At 42.0% G+C, this 20,047-nt stretch overlaps 1 protein-coding gene across 6 annotated transcripts in view; it reads left to right on the forward strand.

The window, feature by feature from the left end:
* Positions 1-20,047, forward strand: part of TAOK3 (TAO kinase 3) — a 74,555-nt gene that overhangs the window by 16,614 nt on the left and 37,894 nt on the right. For 4 of the 6 annotated variants that reach the window (XM_066331334.1, XM_066331340.1, XM_066331335.1 and 1 more), the window contains 3 exons: positions 16,047-16,136; positions 17,333-17,546; positions 19,735-19,806. In XM_066331334.1, coding sequence (XP_066187431.1) covers positions 17,427-17,546; positions 19,735-19,806 — 192 coding nt within the window. In that variant the 5' untranslated portion in view covers positions 16,047-16,136; positions 17,333-17,426. Of the gene's footprint in view, positions 1-16,046; positions 16,137-16,383; positions 16,498-17,329; positions 17,547-19,734; positions 19,807-20,047 lie in introns of those variants that run through there. The other 2 variants (XM_066331336.1, XM_066331337.1) reach the window with 2 other exon arrangements.

The raw sequence follows: 20,047 nt of genomic DNA on the forward strand, positions 1-20,047 counted from the left end.
TTTGTGCTGTCAGTGAGGCTGCCTTCCTTCCTTAGAGGCCATCTCGTAATGTGACCTAACTCTTAAAATCCAAATTATTCTGGCTTACCTCAAACCTCAGGTAAATTTAAATTTTGCACATCACAGTGCCTCTGTTATGGTGGCAACTTGTTTGGAAGTGAGAGGTGGACACAACCAGGATGCTTTATGCTCAGGCTTTACTCCAGAGGCCAGTCTAGACAGCAGCTGCTGTGGAGGAGTCTTTGGAGAGGCTCTCGTGGGGCTGTCACATGTCTGAGTGAGGGGACAGTGACAGATCCAGCTGTTGGCAGAGTGAACACAAAGTCACTCCGTGATTTGGAACATCTGGGGATGCAGGCAGCAGTGTGGCTGTTGAAAATGAGCCATTTCTAGGCTGGTGTTTTGGAGGGAAGTCAGAAGGTGAGGAGTTTTGTTCTCTCTAGTTTTGTCTAAAACAGAAGGTGCAGGGGGAAAATTGAGATTATTTAAAGTGTGGGGAGGGTCAGATGTGGTAAGAGATTATAGAGTTAGTGATGCAACACTTGAAAATGGAAGCAAGGGCTGTGGGGTGCTTCTTTGTTGTGTGTTAACTTCCCTTCTTCAAAATGTCCTCAAAATCGTGCAATTTATTTAAATTAGTTTCTCTTCTTCGGGTGTCTTCTGACCTTTAATGTTTCTTGGCAAAATTGACATTGCATTCAAATTGAACTGGGGAATATTTTCCCAAACTAAGCTTTCTAATTGTAATCTGTTATTTGAAATCTGCAGCGAGTATGTTAAATATAATGTACATTTATTGATAGAAGTTACTGCTTCTCATTTGTGTGGGTGTTATATACACTGTTTCAATCACTGGCTGCCTGGCTGGTTCCTAGAAAATAGAGGGGAATTTCCTACCATGACTCATCTTGGAAGTAGCAGATGCTACATGCACTCAAGCTGTGTATGGTAGCTCTGGAGTCTCAATAAATTTAATTGAGTGTTGGGGACGCAAAAATATATTGGATTGCTGCAATAATTACACACTGCTACTATTTATCCCTTTCTAATGAGGATGCTTAAGCAAAGTCTTTGTAAAGGTGATGGTGCTTTCTTCCCTTTCTGTCCTGTGGAGCTGCTGTGAAAACATGTTTCTGCTTTGAAATTTCAGTTTTACCCTGCTGTCACTTGGGGGTGGGGGTGTCTCTATTTTTAGTATTTTATAATTCTGGGAAACCTTCCCCATATTTTTTCTCCCTTTTTTTTTTTTTTTTTTTTTTTTAGTTTCTGTGCTCTTGAAAGTGACCCTTGAGCCACATGCTGCTCACAAGCAGGTCCAGGCCCTTAGCAGCAGCAGATTGTGTCGCTGGCAGTGGATCTGTGCTCCTGGGGAGGTGCTGGCTACCTGCTGATCCCAGATACAGAAATGAGCCTGGGAGTGCTGTGCCATGGCCAGCAGGCTCACAGGGGCCTCTGGAGGCTGTGTGGCCGTGCAGGTTTGTGTTCAGTGGGACCACACTGCATGTGCAACAGTGCAAGGAGGATGGGATTAAACACGTCCTAGAGCTGTGCCTGCTGGGATGTCCATCGTGCTGGGAATTGAGGAGACCAGGAGCTGCTGGGCTGGAAGTGCTGGGGGTGCCTGGCATGGAACACTGCTCCCTCCTGCCCTGGAGGAGGCAGGAGGGTGGAGGAGGAGGGCACAGAGGAGCTTTGAAGGGCTGTGGAAGGGAGTGGCTCTCCTACAAGCTGAATGTGTCAGATGAGATACCCAGCTCTGCCCTGCAGACTCTCAGATCTCATAGGGATCACTTCTCATTTCTGCATTATCCAAATAAACCCAACCTGCTGCTTCAGCAGCTCATGTGCCTGTTTCTTCCCGTGTGGAAGTCTGGATTCCCATGCAGGCATGGACCTTGCCTGGAGGCACATGGTGCTCCAGAGGAGCCCCAGAGTGTCAGTGGAGTGCTGTCGTGTCCAGACCCACTTCAAATCCAGGAGGTCCTTATGGCTTGCCCTTTCCAAAAGCTAAGTGAGGGCTGGCTTGCTGAGAGTTGAAAAGTAAAACTTCAGGGAGCAGTGGAATGGCAGTGTCTTGGTGTACAGGGCTCTATGGGATGCCCTTACCCACCTCCTTTCTATAGAAGCTGTAAGATCTGGAAACACAGGACTATCTCATGCTTGAGGAACATTCCCTGAATTTACTCCTTTGGCTGCCCAGGACATGTGGTATTTATCTTCCTGATGTGTCTCATGACTATAATTTAATGTGGGGCTTGTCAGGTTGGGAGGTCACCTATCCTGCTGTTGGGGGCTAATCTGGAAGTGAACAGGAAAGCACTGGCTGGGTTTCTCAGCCCTGGATTTTGGGTGGCAGTTCCTTTGCTCAGAAACATGGAATGGGCAATGTGTGTCTTACCTTCCTGGGCAGTGAAATATCTGAGGAAGGCTGGAATTACATTGTTATTTGAGCTTTTCCTGGGAGAAGGGCGAGTCCTTAAAGTGCTTTTCTTACTCCTGCTCTGGATTGCAGAAATGGACTTTTGCTGTAGTGGCCCTGGAGCGAGCAGCAGCTCTCAGTGGGGAAACTGTAGCCTTGCATTTGGCCAAGGAGCCAGTTCTGCAAAGCCAGGCCCAGCTGGTGGTTCCCAGCCCCAGCCTGGGGTAGGTGGGACAGGGAGGGGTTCCTGTCCCTGCCGTGCCTGGAAAAGAGGAAGCCTGGAGCTGAACCTCGCCGTGCTGCACTTCCCTAGAGAGCAAGATGAGGAGAGGCAGTTCCTCTGCTGCCCTTCATCTATGATTAATGGAGAGTTTAAGCACAGTATAGGCTTGCTCTGTAACCTTGCTGTGCTCCTCATATTCTCTCTGGGAAAGTTTGCTTCTCACCAAAGAAACGTGTAGCTTCGTTTTTCCAGCAGCATCATCTCAAATGGTTGGAAGTGTCTCTGAGTTTGCAAGAGAAATTCTGTGGTTATTTCTGATTTTTTTTTTTTTCCAAGGTCACATAATAGTTAAATTTGGCTGGGTTGGAAGTATTAAGTTCTGGTGTATGTTGTTCATGTACAAATATTCGGTGGTTTTCTTCTGACTTTCGGTAGTTACGCTTTTGAAAGTGTTGATTCTTTTCAATAATATAAAGAAAAATCACTAAAATGTACAGTTATTTTATACAAAAAGCTTTAGCAGAAGAGTTGAGTGCAGCTTCCCCTGAAGGCTTTCCCTCCTTGGAGGCAACAGCTTTAAAATTGTATGTGTAAAACTCAGGGTAGCTCTTTTAATACCATTCTTCTTCTCATATTAGATCTAGTTATACATTTGTACTAGGTATTGATTAGTTAGGAAGACTCCTAAAGGAGTTTTTTCCCCATTCTTCCTATCTAAAGTATCCTTTTCTAGGAGCCTAGAAGCTGCTGCACAGTAAGGACCCTGATCCAGGTGATTTTCCAAAGTCCCTGGAGTTCCTTCAGCACTTTGAGCAGACATGACCATAAAGTAAAAGACTGAGCGATCACAAATTTATTAGTTAATTTGAGAATTTTTTATTCCTTTGATTAGTGGCAATATGCCTCAGTCTGCGGAAAAATATGTTTCATTCATGGAGTGTCTTGGCTGTGCTTAAAATTAACCAGAACAAAATAATGAGCCCTGCAATTGAGAAGTTGTCCCCAACTAAAAATATTCCTCACTTAGACGATGGGATTGGATCCTTTCATAGTTTTACTACAAATATCCCCTTAGATTCATTATGCCTTGGTTGCTGAATCCATAAAATAGGGCTATTAATATGTACACCAAGTAGTGCTGGAGACTTCCAAAAAACTGGTAATTCCTTGATTTATTCATAAAGCAGGGAGCATAACTCTTGAAAATTTGATCAGATGCCAGTTCCTTCAGTAGCCACTCGATCCAGAAACCTTTTTATAGCGGTGCTAACATCTCTGAGGACTGTTAGGCTTAATTAATGTTTAAGACTCTTGTACAGAACATGCCATGAAAAGGGAAGCTCTTCTGAGGGAGCACAGGGAGGCAGCAGGAATCTGGCTTCGGGGAATGGAAAAGCAAAGGATGTACCAGCATTCGAGTTGAGTATGTTTGTGTCTATTCTCTCACTTAAAAACACCCTTTCTGTGTTTTTTAGAGAATTACTGTTATTTAGGGTATTGGATTGACAGGTGTTTATGCAGAATCCTTCACCAGGACTTTCTTTTAGATATTTAAAAGCAATTCTAGGTTACAAAAAAAACCAGGATGGCCTTATTTAAAGTATATATCTGTCACAAAAGAAGTGTGTATCTGTCACTCTTTTCTGTGGTATGAGGATGGTTAAGCCTGATAAAATGGTTCTGAAAATCTTCACTGTCAGGCAAAACACTTTAATTTCTCCCATCTGCAAAACAAAATAATGTTTATATTCTCTGAAGGGTCAAGTGAGGGGACCATTTCTCTGGGAAACTGAACATCTTTTTCTTGTAAATCAACTTGTTATGCATCCAAAAATTAGTATTTTCTCGTGGGCACTGACATCTCCCTGCACAAATACCTTCAGGGCTATGCAGAATATCATCAAACAGTAGAAAACCTTCATCCTCTGGGCATGTCTGGTGCTTCTGGGGCTACAGTGGGCTGGGGTGATATTCTTTATCAGGAGAAAATTGGCTTTATCTATTGATATCTTGCTTAACAAAGGTATCAAACCCCTGAAATCTCATTTCCCTGCTCTTTTTCCTCAACACACATTTTCCCAAAACCTAAGTTACGAAAGGTAGATGGAAAAGAAACTGTAATCACAAGGTAGGAGGGGTTGAATAGATGTTTGTGTACTTTTAACTGGAGAAAAAAAAATTAAAAATTGTATTATTTCAGAAGAATTTGCCTTTATTGCTGTGAAGGGTATATTTTTTTTGGTTTAGAACCCTGTATCTCACATAAATACATTTCTTACAGGAATTTAAGCTGAGTGTCCACCCCGAAGCAGGTGAGGGTTCACATCATGAACTGAGAGGAGAATGAAATGTGGGAACACAGCCCTGCTGCTGGGGAAGGACTTCAGTCTGTCTTAATAGAAAGCAGAACTGGAATAGACTGACGTAAATGACTGATGTTTTTTCAGATTTAAGTCCAACAACATTGCCTGCAGGGGAAAACACTGTTGGCAGAGACATTCCTGGTGATGAAAGCTTTACTGTAGCAGTTAAGATTAGTTGTCTTTAGACAAAAACCTCATGTTCTATTTAATCTCTATTCAGGCTCTTTTTTTTTCCCCTGGTTAAAATGGTAACAAGTAGGGCATCGAGATTGTATCAGTGAATGAACTATAGATGTTTTATTCAGCAAAAAGACCATTTTGGTTTCTCTTAGAAAAGTTTAATTGCTTAATTGCATGAGATTTAAGATTATGATGCTGAAATTCTACTACAGCCTTCAAAGCCTGCTTTGTTTAGCATTGCTTTCAAGGCAAGGCCTGCAGGAACAAAATGTAGTGGAGCTTTTTTTTTTAATATAAAAAATGGGGAGTTTCTGTCAGAAGTCAAGACTGAGAATCAAGGATGCCCAGTCTTATCTGGTGGTCTTGAGCTTTGGATTTTTTTCCCCTGCAAAGACAGCCTTGCTACAGCAGAGGATGTAAATAAGCACTTATATAACCAGGGCCTTGCTCACACTATCGTGGTGGCTTGAAGCTATTTTATCTCAATATCTGTCCAAATAAACAAAGTTCAAAGTGGTTAAGTGATGCCTGAACATCTCTCTCTGGACAGCACTGGGCTTTAGCTGCTCAAGTGGCTCTGAGAAAGTTGTTTAGGTCAGATAAAGAAATTGTGGAATGCTGGGATGCTTCATGGCAATATTTGTAATGTTTTAGCTCTGGCCATGGTCAAATGTAGTTGTTTGTCAGTGGGGGCCAGTCCTGAGGCAGCCTTGGGGGTGACAGGATCCACAGAATGCTGCTTGAGGTTTTGATCAGTGCTTTATCTACAGTAACCATACTTCAGATGGCTCTGATTCCCAGAACATCCTTGGAATAAGTTTGGCGCTTCCAAAGAGCCCTAGAGAGTATAACTGGAATTTGTCTGTTAGATAAAAACAAATCTGCAGAGAGGAAGAAGAGGTTTTTCTCTCATTACTACAGAAATTTGCCACAGAAATATGAAAGAAATCAAGAGTTTTTGTTCATTATCTTCAGCTGTCACTCCAAATACTGGAATACACTGAAGTGCCATATCGAATAGAACTGTAATGTTTGGCAAGGAGAATTTCTTACCAGGAACAATAAACGTGGCTTAAAACAGGTTTTTGTTACTTGTCAGGGTAACAGCAGGTTTGGAGTCAGATGTTTTGAGCAGGTGTTTGTGAAAGATAGAAGAGAGTGAAGTGAGGAGGGAACATGCTGGATTCTGCCAGGGATTTACTGTCAAATTCTGGATCGAGAGAGAACTCCTGAAGTAAATCCCCAGGGAAATGGTGTGTGCTGCAGTTGTGTGTGACTGAGGGGCATGCTGAACTGCATCTCCTGAGGGATGGGGACAAAACCCTGGGAGGTGCTGCTGGGATTCTGCCTTGGTCCTGGGCTTGGGCAGCCCGTGTGAGCTCCTCACCACAGTGAAATTTTTGTTTTCCACTGTAGTTATCAGTTACCTGAGCTCTTCTTTCTGAGCCTTGCACCCAGTATTGCAAATGGGTGAACTCATTGATTGAGAAGGTTTTATTGCTGTAATCAGAATAGAAACATGTAATATTTTTATGTCCATCTATACTTTTTGCCATGGCTTCTTGTCATTGCATTTATCCCAACGCTCCATTTGCCTATTTTTGACTGCCTCTGCCTGCTGAGCAGATGTTTTCAGAGAGCTGTCTGCAGCAACCCCCAGGTCTTTTTCCTGTGTGGTTACAATTAATTTAAAATTCAGCAATGTGTAGAGTAGCTGAAAATATTACTACTGCTGTCTGTTACCCTATTTTTGTACCAAATGCATTTTACCAGCCCCTTTTTTGCTGCTGGAATCTCTCAGGTCTGGGTCACTCAAGGTGGGCCTGGCTGTGTGTGTTTTTAACACAATGATTTATCACCTCTGCTATGAATTAACATTATCTATGAGATAAGTGACCAAAACCCTTTTGGTGGTGCTAATTCAGTATACACAAATCTGTGTCATTACTCCAGCAGCCATCTCAAAAATAGAAAACTGCTCAGTGACTTTTGGTGGCGATTCAAAGTAGTAAATTATCATTAGAGCAAAAATAAAGCTCAGTCATATCTTAGAGCAATCTCCACGTGGTTCTTCCTGTGCAGTGTTTGCCAATAAGCCTGAATTTTTGTTAGCCATTGAACACACATTCCAGCATCAGCTGCCAGTTCCTTAGCTTCTCATGCCAAAATAGAGATCTTTCTAAATTATGGTGGCCTTTTATTTTGCTTTGCTATCCTTTTCATTCTGTTTTCTTGTTTTAATGACTGTCTCTGACCTGAATTTCTCTTGCCTGTTCCCCCTGCCCTCAAATGCCATAAGTGTCCGTCGCTGCCACCCACAGAAACTCCCCTTGTCCCCACAGCCCCCCTCCCAAAGCTGTCACTTGGTATTTTTGTGCAGTGATCTGATGTGATTTTGGACTTGACACAGAAGCTGGGCCAGCAGTGAGGAAGTTGGACCCTCCCCTCCTGATGGTTTCCTTTCCAGGGCTCTGAGAGTCCTCAGATGTCTCCATCAGCGACTAGAAATTTGGATTGAAGCTTTGATAATGTTTTCTCCAACTGATACCTGTGGTGTGTTTTGCAGCATCCATTTTTCTTTTTTTGGGAATTCCAGCAGACAGAAATGCACTCCCTGTTTGTGCTAAAAGCTTTTCCAGTTGGTTAGAAGGGAACTGCTGCTTGCCTGATTATGTTCATATCATAGCAAATTGCACTGCTGAAGTAGCTCATAAAATACTCAGTTTCCATGGTGATCTACCTTCCACTTTTCCTAAAAGGACCCACTAGGTCCTGAGAGACAGACTCTACTTTTTTTGCCTGTGAGAAGATTAGTCACATCCCTTATTTTCCCCTTGGTTCTGCCTTGTTCTCTTTACACCAAGTAGTTTGAGTTTACTGATCTTTTTTTTTTTTTTTCTCTCTGCCTTCAACATTCTGAAATATTTAATCTCAGCACATTAAAGCTCATTGAGGATGTCCCTGTGCACAAGGACGCTGCACTGAAACTTGCATTTGGAATTTCGAGTGGAAAAATGAAATTTAAGCATAGATAATTTAAAATGAGAATTAAAGTCAGTTAAAACTGTGTAGTGATTCTTCAGTGCTGCAATGCTAATTAAAAAATAGTAAAGAGAGATTGCTGAGGGGACAGGTACCTGCGAGGTGTTGTGTCCTAATCCAGGTGACTTTCTCCTTGTCCCTGCCTCTGCCAACGTCCCTTGGGTGGAACCAAAAAGGTGCCCGACCAAGGCTCTGACTTGAGCTGCAGTGTTAAGGTCATTTTACACATCTAATTCCAGTGCTCAGTGAAGCAAATTTTTGTTTGCCTTCCAGTTCTAATTTAAAATTGTAGTTTTTCTGCATTAAAGCAACATTAACATTTTCTGACCTGAGAAAACCCAAGATGACAAAACTTAAGGCTGAAATCACAGATCTGGACCTCTCAGTTATCCAATTATTTAAAGAGTCTCTGGGTGTTGTATATTCTCCTATAATAGGAATAATGGTATGGTGTTGTAGCTGTAATTTCAGCCTTAACTCAGATTTTTTTTTTTTTTTTATCTGCTGAAGCAAAGCAATTGTTTCAGTTTAGAATTCTGCAGAATTTTGGTTTGGGTGGGGGGGGTGTGGGGTTTTTTTGTTGTTTGTTTGTGGGGTTTTTTTTTTTTGGTACTCCTTCTTCCTCTGGAACTTGTAGTGGATATATTTGACAATATATTAAGATTTTTCTTCCTTATTTTTTCTTAATTTTGTTTTTAAATTTTCTTTTTCCCTCCCATCATGTGTGATCCCCATTATAGCCTCCAGCCTGGAAGGAGCCATTCATTATTCCCAGTTATACCCCTGCCTGAAAACTGGCATCATTCACTGTGGGTTTTCTTTCCATCTCAACAGTCTCTGTCCTATATTTATAACTTTTATAACCATGATACTTTGGTATTTTCATGATAACTGTGATAACTTGTGCAATGCAGTGAAGAGCTGTAATTGTCATAAGGGTGTTAAAATGATCCTGAAGAAGAGGGATCCATACATGTGGATGAGTGATACAGCAAAGTTTGAGTTCTTTGTGAATAAAAGCAGCATGTGGTCTTTCTTCTTTTCCAGACTTTCAGCCATCCAGTGTGCTCTTTTCATAGAGGATAAACAGTTTCTTCTTGGACTCAGTTATTAGATGACAATAAGGAGATTTTGGATGTTAGCCACTCATATTTCACTTCTGTCTCTTTTATTAATGGCCATAAAAATTGCAGGTTATAAAAGAATAAACTTAGCCAATGGGTAAGTCATGTAATATTAATGACTGATACTTCCTTGGCTGGTACCTGCTAGGTTAAGTCTATCATCCTTTAATAATAATATTCCCATGAGAAATGGGGTTTTTTGGGTTTTCCCAAATAAGCTTTTTCTCGTTTAACTCCACTCCTGAAGTGGACTTTGGCACCTGAATGAGACAGGTGTAGCCATTTCTAATGATACCAGCGTGGAACAAATTCCTGTTATTTATGTTAATGCTTGCAGTTGTGCCTATAAATAGGTCAGGAGGAGAGCTGGATGTGCTGGAGTCGCTGAGGGCAGGCAGAGCAGAAATGATCAGCTGAAGCAGTCCAAAAGGCTGCTTCCTACAGTGTTATCTCTGGCTGGCACAGAGCAGGCAGGAAGGAAGGAGGGCTGAGAAAGGAGAAGTTGTAGCAGGGAGAGATTCAGGGGGCAAAGAAAGAGGGAAGTGTAACACAGTGAAAAGGAGGTGTCTTGGGGGACAGATATCATGGGAGTGTGGAAAACCAGGTGTGGAAATGTGTTGGAGTGATCTGGCTTTCTCTGCTTAATAAACCAGCAGCAGGTCAAGGATGAGAAACCTTTACCCTTTATCCACAGAGAGGAGGAACAACATACACAGCACTGTGCAACTCACCTTCTGTAAAACTGATGTTTGGGCTTGTTTTATTAATGGATGAAGTGAAGTCAGTGAAGATTGCTGGATTTTGTTAGAATCACTAGGCACGCGCTTCACAAATCCCTTCCCCTGTCCCTTCAAAGAGAAGAAAAAAGTTAAACCCCTACAGTTTGGTTTGTTGTGGGAGGTGTTCTCACCCTGCATGACCAGGGAATGTCTTGTCTTTTCCTCCTTCATGCACACAGCCTGTATCTGTTTCCTTGCTTTGTGTGAGGACCTCCTGCATGATCCCTTCTGGCCAGTTTTACCACGAAGCAGCTTCCAGAAAATCAGTACTTGAGTTTACGTTTTCTTGCACAGAGAGAATAAACAGGATTTTTAAATAGAAAACTCCTTTTTCAAAGTCAGCTAATGTTATGACAAAATCCGTGTGGCTACGCCAGGACTGTTACTCACTGCCCTGCACTTACATAATGAAATCACATTTTGCCCCAAATGGCATCTCAGGCTTTTCTTACATAAATATGTCCATGTACCTCTCCTAATACACACCTTTTCCTTGACTAGCACACAGTAAGTGTCCAGTCACATAATTATGTGTTAACCTCAGGTAGGTAAATCTAACAGTCCCTGCAGTTTCTGGCTTTGAGGGACAAATCAGAAGTCGAGCCATCTAAGTCACGATAAGGAAACTACTTTGAAAATACAAAGGATTTTGTTGTGTTCACAGTTACTGTGGCAATCGCTTCTTACACTTCAGGAAAATTTGAACTGGAGGTGGAGATGAGGTTTCAGCCTCGTTTGCTATTTAAATGACCTGTTGGCCACTGTGGTGGCTTCAGTGTCCCCCATGGGGATCCTACAGCTCCGAGTTGTGATGCAGGTGAGCTGGAGCAGCTCACATCTCACTGGAAACCTCTGGGAATAGATTTGTCAGTTGCTGGATGGGTTTTTTGTTTCATTTTTCTCGATTATGTGATGGTCAAAATATCAAGTCTTTTTTCAAAAGTACCTAAAAATAGCTTTAAGCCACAGAACAGATCCAGCTCTTTGGAAGCCATTACATTAATAGGTAGGAAACTCTGAGTGTGCTGGTGTCTCTTGAGCCTTCCACAAACAAATCCGATGACTTATTTGTGCCTCTGAGTAGCACATACAGCATAATACTCATCAATTTATAATGGTCTGGAGTTTTAAGCAACATGATGAAAGAGCCTGATAAAAACACTAAAGAAAAGAAAATTATGAAAATAGGGAGGCAGTTTTCTCAATCTCATGACCCATCCGTGATGCTTTTTAGAGATGTTTTGGTGAAAAGATCTGATGAAATTTGTATTTCTGTGTATGATGTTATTTGGGCTTATGTATGTTAGGGTTTAAAATGATTCATGGATCCTTCCTCCCCTCCAGATGTACTGCTGAATTATTTCAAGTGTGCCATGATGAAATATTATGAAATGATGTTGCTGGGAGCAGGAAGCCTTTTTTCTTCCCTTTATCTTTAATTAGGCAAGGTTTATTTCATGACTGAAAATGTTTAATCTTGTTAAATAAACCTGAGAAACTCTAACAATGCTCTCTAGATTTTATGCTAAAATACGAATTCTAATCCAAGACACGTTAATTACCCTTGAACTTAACAAGGGCATACATATTTCATTCAATTGTTTTAAATTCAACAGAAAGACTATTGGGAAGCTACACTCAGTGCCTTTTACTTTCTCATTTCGTATCTGTTGTGAGAATGATGCTGTTTGACTTTTGACAGGCCTTACCCCATGATTTTGGGTAGCTGTGATTATACATATTAGCAAAGCAGTGGAATTCCAGAGCACAACTGACACTATTCCTTTGGGAAGGGCTGGCCTGTGGCTTGATTTCATACTTGTTGAAACATTCCCGATGGATAAAACTGATTGTTTCTTGACTTTAAGCCCACTGATTTTATTTTTTTTAAATTTGTTTTAATAAGGTTGTCTTACATTTAAGTTTTTTCATAAGTTTATTGTCTTTTGCTGCACAAATAGCAGTCATAGTGGAATTATAAATTGAATGTATCCTTTAAAACTACTGCTCCTCATTGGAGGAAAAAAAAAAGCTGGTTTTGTGAAGGTATTTATCTCCAACAAGCCCTGCAAGTTATTAGCTGGATTTCATACCCCAGGGGCAGCGTGCAGCGATGGCCTGGGTCAGAAGAGTTGTGATTCAGGGTTTTATTAGCATGAGTAATGTGTGAACTCCACATGACCTGATGCACACGCGAGCTCCGGACAGCCCTGAACCCCGAGCACAGTGCTGGGATGGAATTCCAGGTGCTCTGCACAGCCAGACACTCCCAAGGGAAATTCCTGCACTTCTCTTCAGAAACTGGAGGTGCTGAGGAGCTGTGGTTGCACCCAGATGTTGATAGGAATGATGTGTGGCATTGACTTGGATGTTCTGGGAAGTTATTCCTTGGAAAAGGCAAGCAGTGGAGGTGGTGTTAGAGGAGCTGCTGCTGGTACCACTGGTGTGGTTCTGCTCATGTTGTCCAGCTTTCCTGGCAGACTGCATCCCCATTTCCTGAGGCTGCTCCTCCTGCTCTGTGCCCTTGGGGCACCCTGCTCTGGTATCTGCAGAGCCCCAAATGCTCAGGAGTAGTTGTCTCTCTGTCCTGCTGAAGGTCACTGGGTACCTTCTGTTCCTGTTCCATACTGAGTGAATCATTTTGCTTTAGAGAAATCTGAGGGAAGGACGTGACAGGACTTGCTGCTTCTAGACCAGAGTGAAATGTTTCCTGAGGGTCTTGGAATTGGTGATTAATTTAAGCAAACAAAGGCTTAAATTAGTAGTGGAGGTGCTTTTTGTATGCCCTGTCCGTAGCTTGAGTTTTTTTGCTGGATATGTGAATCTGACTGGCTTGAGCATTAAAATGGGTGAAATGCCTGGAAAAAACACGTATGTTGTGTTCACTTACATCAGGTTAGCTGGGAAAGTAATTCTTAACAATCAAACACTGAACAGCTTAAAACATGCAAGTTCCAGAGTGTTCTCCAGAAAGCTTCTCTGAAACAATGGGCTGTTCATCCAAGGCTGTGGTCCTCATGTGAGGGAATCAGCCCAGGATGAAGGGTTTGTGTTTGGCCTGGCCAGTCAGCCATATGTACCAATTAAAGGGAAGAGGAAGAGCTCCAGCTTCTTAAAAACAACATGAAAACTGCCCAAATCAAACCAAGCAAACCATGTCAGTTTGTGGATGAGGACTGCAGGGGAATTCAAACCTTTCAAGCTTGAAAGGTTTCTTACTCAGGATGGTTATCAGCTGAATTTATCTCAGAGTTTTCTTCTTTACGTTGTATTCTGGGTTTTGGAGAGACTGAAGTGATGAAATGGGGCTCTGTGTTTGGCCACTCTTGGGAAAATAATTCCGGTGTGAATTTATTCCCCTCAAAATAGGCATCTAAAAATGGGTGCATGAGCCATGTCATATTGCTCCTCCTCTGAGTGGAATCTGCTGCTGGTCCACCCTGTTTCCTGTAGTTTGTTTTTCTGCATGAAGTGGAAAACTTTGTCCTTGTTTTGGGAAGTACCCTGGTGTAGTTGGAACTAAAATTAATTTTGTGCGTTTCTGGGCACATTTGAAACAGCCCTGTGCTGCTGGGAGATTCAATTCAAACTCTGTTTTCACAAGCCACACACTTTGAGTTCTCAACTTTATCTTATTGACAGACATAATTTTCGATCCATGGATTATTTGGAAATGTCAGTAGTTTAGCGCCTCTTAAAAGTGCTTCCAGTTGTGTTTTGTTCTTTATATTCAGGTCAAGGTGTTTTCTCCTGTTATTAATGCAGCACCTGGAAGTTGTAAGCGGTAGGAGAGAACCTTTGTGCAGACACCTGTAGCAAAAGCAGTTAATTCATTGTTTTTAAAGGGGAGGCTTGCTTAGCATTGAGGAAACTGCTGTCTGAACAAAATGCTGATCTCCCAAAGCCTCAAAGTCTTGAGTCACTTGCAAGTCCCCTAAGTCACTGCTGGTGTGATTAATGGTATTTCCTTTTGAGGTCTTCAGGACATGCAGAGTCTCAAATGCTGCTTTACAAGGATGAAAAGCAGAAATCAGGCTTCTAATAGAAATTGTTGCTTGGTGTATTAATTCAGCACTTCGGTAATGAAAAGAACCTGCTCAAATTGACCATACCTTGAACTTAAGGTTTTTCTGCTGGTGACACTCAACTCTTACAGTGCTCTGCCTCGATTTAAACCATTTTTATTTCAGTCTCCACACATTTGGAGGAGAGTTGTGGTGTTAAGGATCTGTGACCTTGCCAGCCCCAAATGGAAGCAGTGTGATGTGTGTCAGTGGTGTTTTACACTGTCCAAGACCCAAACTGTGGATCCGGTGCTGTGCTGGTGTCAGTGCAGAGGGATCGTATGGATCACTCTGTGATCATGTTCAGTCAGCACAACTCAGGTTGCTGTTGGTACACTTTCCATCCTGAGCTTTTGTTATTCATTACTGGGAAATAATAGTCCTGCTGAGCAGATTTAACGAGCAGATTTACTTGCCTCACTACTCATGTCTGCCCTAATTGGAAAATGACATTATTACTTAGGGCTTAACTCTTAAGTATTGACATTTAGCCTCCCATTTTAAATACCTTGAATACTGGAGCTGCACAGGCTTTCTTAATGGCAGAGAGGTTCATTTGACTGGTGATGGATAAATTGTTTTCTCCATCAATTTGTTTTTATTTTTTTAAAGCCAGATGGATTTTTTCTGTTGGCTGAAGAATGCCAGACCTGAAATACTGCATTCTTTGCCCTGTCTGCAGGGCTGTAGTAAATATAGCACCTTTGGGTGAGGCCAATCAGCTGAAAATGAATAATCATTTCATTCATCTGGCTTTTGTTTATACTTGAGATATTTTTTTAAAAAAGCAAAACATTGCGGGGACCTTTTTTTGGTGCTCTTCAAATAACCTTTTAACAGCTCAATAGTATTGGCCTGTGATGAGATAAAGTAACAAAAATAACATTTTTGGTAATGTTAGCTATTAGCAGTAAGATTTCTGCACATTTATTTTTTTCTCTAATAAAGGAGAGCATGAGTTAGTGTGTCATTAAATCAGGTGCCTATTAATTCAGATTTTGGCAGTGTTAACTATTGCACTGTGCTTAACTTGGAAGCATTTCTGCTGTGCATGTAGCTACATGATAACATTTTCCGTGAGCTCTCCCTGTGTCCCACTCCCCTGAGGGGACAGCAGTGGCTCTGTGGGTGTTCCTGCACCCATGGGCGGCTGCAGTGGGTGACATTCCTCGCTGTGGCCTGATTTCAGCTGATGGGGCTCACTGGCTGGCACTTCTTTTTCCATCTTTTCATTGCTTATACTCTCCCTGGTGGAATTCAGCAGTGTCTGACTTAGTAATGCCCAGGACTTTCCCTGGAATCTTGTGTGTCATCAGGTAGAACACTGAGAGTAAAGTGATGGACTTTTGTCAGCTTCTCCTGGAGTCATGGAATGGTTTGGGTTGGAAGGGACATTAAAGCCCATTCAGTCCTCTCCCCTGCCATGGCCAGGGACACCTTCCACTATCCCGAGTTGCTCCAAGCCCTGTCCAGCCAGGCCTTGGACACTGCCAGGGATGGAGGTCTTTTTTTGAGCTTTGTCCTTTTTATAGATGATCTAAAAAACAGGTCTGAGCGGGAACTTCCTGTGCCCTAGCAAGATTGAGTTCTTTATAAAAGCCAAAGAACTTGGCATTTAACCTCTTTTCCTGGTTTTCTGTCCTCTAATGATAGATAGTCCAAGGGCTTTGGAGGAAGTGCTTATCCTCACCTAAAGACACACCATTAGCATTCCCAGCCAGTTCTCCTTGTTCTTTCAGGTGGTGCCCTGTAGTCACTGGCCTTTACTGGATGTGGTGCTTCTGTGTATAAGGATAAGGTGTAAAACTTCAAAATCGCTTTTCTAAATACAGATCCTTGTTTTTCTTTGCAGAATAGGAGAGTGTGGAGGGCTGGGAGCACAGGACAATGCTGCTGGAAGGAATGTGAGCCACGGAGCATGGTTGGTGCCACAGTTATCCAGGTGAGCTCCTCTCACTGCCCCTCTCCTTGCTCCATCACTGACCCTGAGCCAGGGAGGTTGTCTCAGCACCAGGCCAAAATCCTGCATTCATCCAGATGGCACTTGAAGTCCAAAACCTTCTAAAGCCTTTTCTGTGTGTGTTTTAATTTTAAATATATCTGATTGTTACATTTCAGCTGGTCTCCCATTAAATGTTGCCCTGGCTTATATCATGGTATAGGCTGAAGGTTCTGGTGTGTGTTTGCAGGAGTTTATTGTTCACTGACAAGATGTGGCTTCAGTAAGTGAGGTGCTGAACCACAGGTGTGAAAGCTGCTCTGAGACTTGCTCCAGACTGGTGGAAACTGCTCCAGTGACTCAGGTGCAGCTCCTCTGCTGCTTTTCACAAGCCAAAAGCAGATGGGTAAAGGCCCCCATCAATGCTTTGCATACCAGTTTTTAATGAGTCAATGCAGATTTTTCAAGATGTTTTGTTAAGAAATGGAAAATTTCCTTATATTAGGATGTTTCATTTTCTTTTTTACCTTCCCACACAAATAAAATTTTGGAGATGAATACTGAAAATTTTCTTTTAGGTGCAGCTCAGTTCTGTGCTAAGGGAAGAGTTTAAGGTGGCAAAGATCTGCCTTACATCATGGAGTTTAGGATTCTTCAAAACCAATTCTGTGTGCTGGGAGCAATGACAATCCAGTAGCACAATCCAGGATTACACATTCAGCTCTGAGTAAATAAACAGAGAAATAACAATTACATGGCTGCAAAGTGTTGCTGTGGAATAGCAGCTGACTTTCCACCAGCACCAGCTGGCAACTGGGAGTAGAGAAACAAAGCAAACAGCCCAGGAAAGTAGGAGGAACAACAGAAAGAGTCTAAAATGTGACACACTGGGAGCCCGGTGTGAAGAATAACAAACTCCTGTCACAGGATGTTTTGCATAGCAACAGGACTCTTGAATTCAAGTGGACTTCAGTGTCACTGCAGCACTTGCTTCCTGTGTGAGATAAAGAGCTGTTGTATCCTGAATGCATTTCAATCTCTATCTAAATAGGGCTAATAATTAAAAAGAATTAGCTGGAGGGAGGAAGCAATGGTGAAGCCTATTGCTGCTGGAAATGTTTCCTCTCATTTTGCTGTCAGAGGAGTGTGAACAGGAACACGTGCAAGGGAAGCAGATGAAAGATGAACTTTCCCAGCAGGTGCTGAGGAGAGCTGTCTGCAGACGGAGTTGTCGATGAAGGAGGAAATTGGTTGGGACTTGAGAGCACAAACCAGTTCCTAACACGCTTCAACATGCGCAAAGGGGTGCCAAAGGACCCAGAAATAGCTGACCTGTTCTACAAAGATGATCCTGAGGAAATATTCGTGGGTTTGCATGAAATTGGACATGGAAGTTTTGGAGCAGTTTACTTTGTAAGTAGAGTTCTTTCTTTTTTTTTTTTTTTTTTTGGAGAACGGAATCATTTCAAGTGAGGTTTTAGCAGGTTTTGAGCATTTGTAGAAGGAGGTGTTCCTTGAGTTTTTAGTGCTTTGTGTGCATTCATTTTGTGATAACACATCTCAAAAATAAGTGTTTCCAAACCACTCTTGATCTCTTTAATGGTCCAGCTGTATTTATAGTAGCAGTTCACTAGAGTCTTAATGGTGCACCCAACTATCCAGTCCAAGTATATGGTGTTTTGTGCTGTTTGATGCTGAAAGTTGAATTTAAACAGCTGAAAATTCATTTGCCAAACTGCAGTTTCAAGATACTTGGTGTTCACATGCTTGGAAATCACTGCAAATTCCTCTGTTGCAAAAGCAAAGAGGGAGTCCTCAGAGGAATGGGAGTTGAAGCAGGAAGGATGTATGGCATTCATTGATACAGGCAAGAGAATTTAATCTGGAAATGAAAAAAATTATTCTTTTACAGTTGGTATCAAATAAAGCCAAATCCAAAATACTGGAATTGGAAATAATTATAATCCAGATTGCATTAGTGAGACTGAAATAGAACCAATATTGAAAAAATCAGTTAAAGCCAAATTAAAGCTGCTTGGAACCGTGGTCAGCCACTCAGAAGGGTCAGGTTCATTGGAACTGGGTTTCTGAATATCAGAGAGTGAAGTATTCAGATAAAATCCCTGACACCTCTAGCTGGCCATAGGTAGCATGAGTTATTTTAAGCATTCCTATTCACTGTTTGGAGCTGTATGAAGTGATGGAGGTGTTGGTGGAACTGTCGTAAGGAAAGGAACCTTACATTTTATGTCATGTAAGTATTTCATGTTGTATTTTGAGAGATAACAATATAATTTCTCAAGGTATCATCTCAAATAGGCCCAAAACTGCTTCAGCAAGTGGCTGTTCCCCAGGTGTGCTCATACAGCCCTGGGAGTTGGCTCAGCCAGGAGCATCCCAAGCGCTTGGTGCAGCCAGAACTTTCCCCACAGCTCTGGGAATGTGGCAGTGTGTCCTTCAGTGACAAATCCCAGCTGGAAGGACAGATACCATGGTCAGGTGGAGCTACTTGGAATTAATGTGACAGGCAGAAAGAAAGCATTAATACCTCTGAGTAGAACACTTGATCTTCTCTGTGCTGAATCGGGGTGGCGAGTGGTGGGGAAGGGCTTTGCCTTATCCCAGAGTTATTCATTTTCAGCTTTCTCTGTCTCATTTGAGGAGTGTGTGCTGTCAGGGGCCTGTGTCCTCTCCCTTCACTAATTCCTGTGCTCCACTGGTTCACTTGAGTTTTTCTTTGAAGTCCCCACATGCCTCAAAAGATGTCATTAGTTATTACATTACTTGAAAGGAGGATTTACCACATTTAGCTCCTATTAAGCTTTCAACTGTCACTAATTTTTTTTTGTCCCAAAAATGGTTGGAGGTACAGAGATTTCAGCAACTGTTTTAAGACCAAAACCTTGATGGTTTTTACCCTTAACATGCAGAAATGAGGGCAATGCCTGTTCAGGCAAGGAGAGATCTTTCCAAACCTAAGGTTTTAGCCTCAAGTCACCATCCCTACATCATCCAGGGTGCAGAAAAGTAGAATTTTGATGGCTGCACAATCTTCATCACAAACCTAAGATCTAGTGCAGTGAAAGGAAAGCTTTTTAATTTAGATAAATTCCAGGTTGAATAATTTTCTTGAAGCTGGAAATTGAAATAGCTATGTTAGATTGTCAGGGTTGTGTGGAGTTTCTGGACGAAATCGTGGAGATTTTGATACACCACTTTGTTTCTTTGGCAGACATTTTGCCAAAGGTTCACCTAAAATTGTTTCTACTGCAATTCCAATAAAACTGTATTTTGCAGGTTCTCAGTAGGTGCAATATTGGGCCTTTTACATATCAACAGAGAAGTAGCACAAAGTCTGAAGGAGGAATAGTGGATATGGACAAATAAAACCCGGGAAAATGCCCTAATAGTTGTGTGGTAAATCTTATCCTGAGGAAGATGTCTCTGAGGTGTAAGAGCTTGCAAGAATATAGGAAAAAGAAGCCTGCATTTGCCACAGGCACAGCTCATTCTATGGGGAGGCAGGAAAAAAAAAAAAAAAGAGGCTTTTTTCAATCTATTTGTTGCTTTTTTTTTCAATATTTCTCTTTCCCCACTCCAGGCTACAAATTCCCACACTAATGAGGTGGTGGCAGTCAAGAAGATGTCCTATAGTGGAAAGCAAACGAATGAGGTAAGAGGAATAAAGGTAATTGTGCATTCAGGAGCTGTGGCAGCTCCAGTGGAAATCTGAGCAGTGAAATGAGCTGCAGCTCTGGTTTGACCCCAACAGAACAGCTTTTAATGCAGGAGCTGCTGCTCCCTTCCATGGGAATCGTGAAGGTTTGGGGAGAGAAAATGAGTTTATGCAAATTTTGACAAAGAGCTCAGTTTAAGGAAGTGAGTGGGGATTTGGAATGCCTGGATGGGGCTTG

The sequence above is a fragment of the Sylvia atricapilla genome, chromosome 17 (genome assembly GCF_009819655.1).
Source record: "Sylvia atricapilla isolate bSylAtr1 chromosome 17, bSylAtr1.pri, whole genome shotgun sequence".
NCBI classification, from domain to species: Eukaryota; Metazoa; Chordata; class Aves; order Passeriformes; family Sylviidae; genus Sylvia; species Sylvia atricapilla.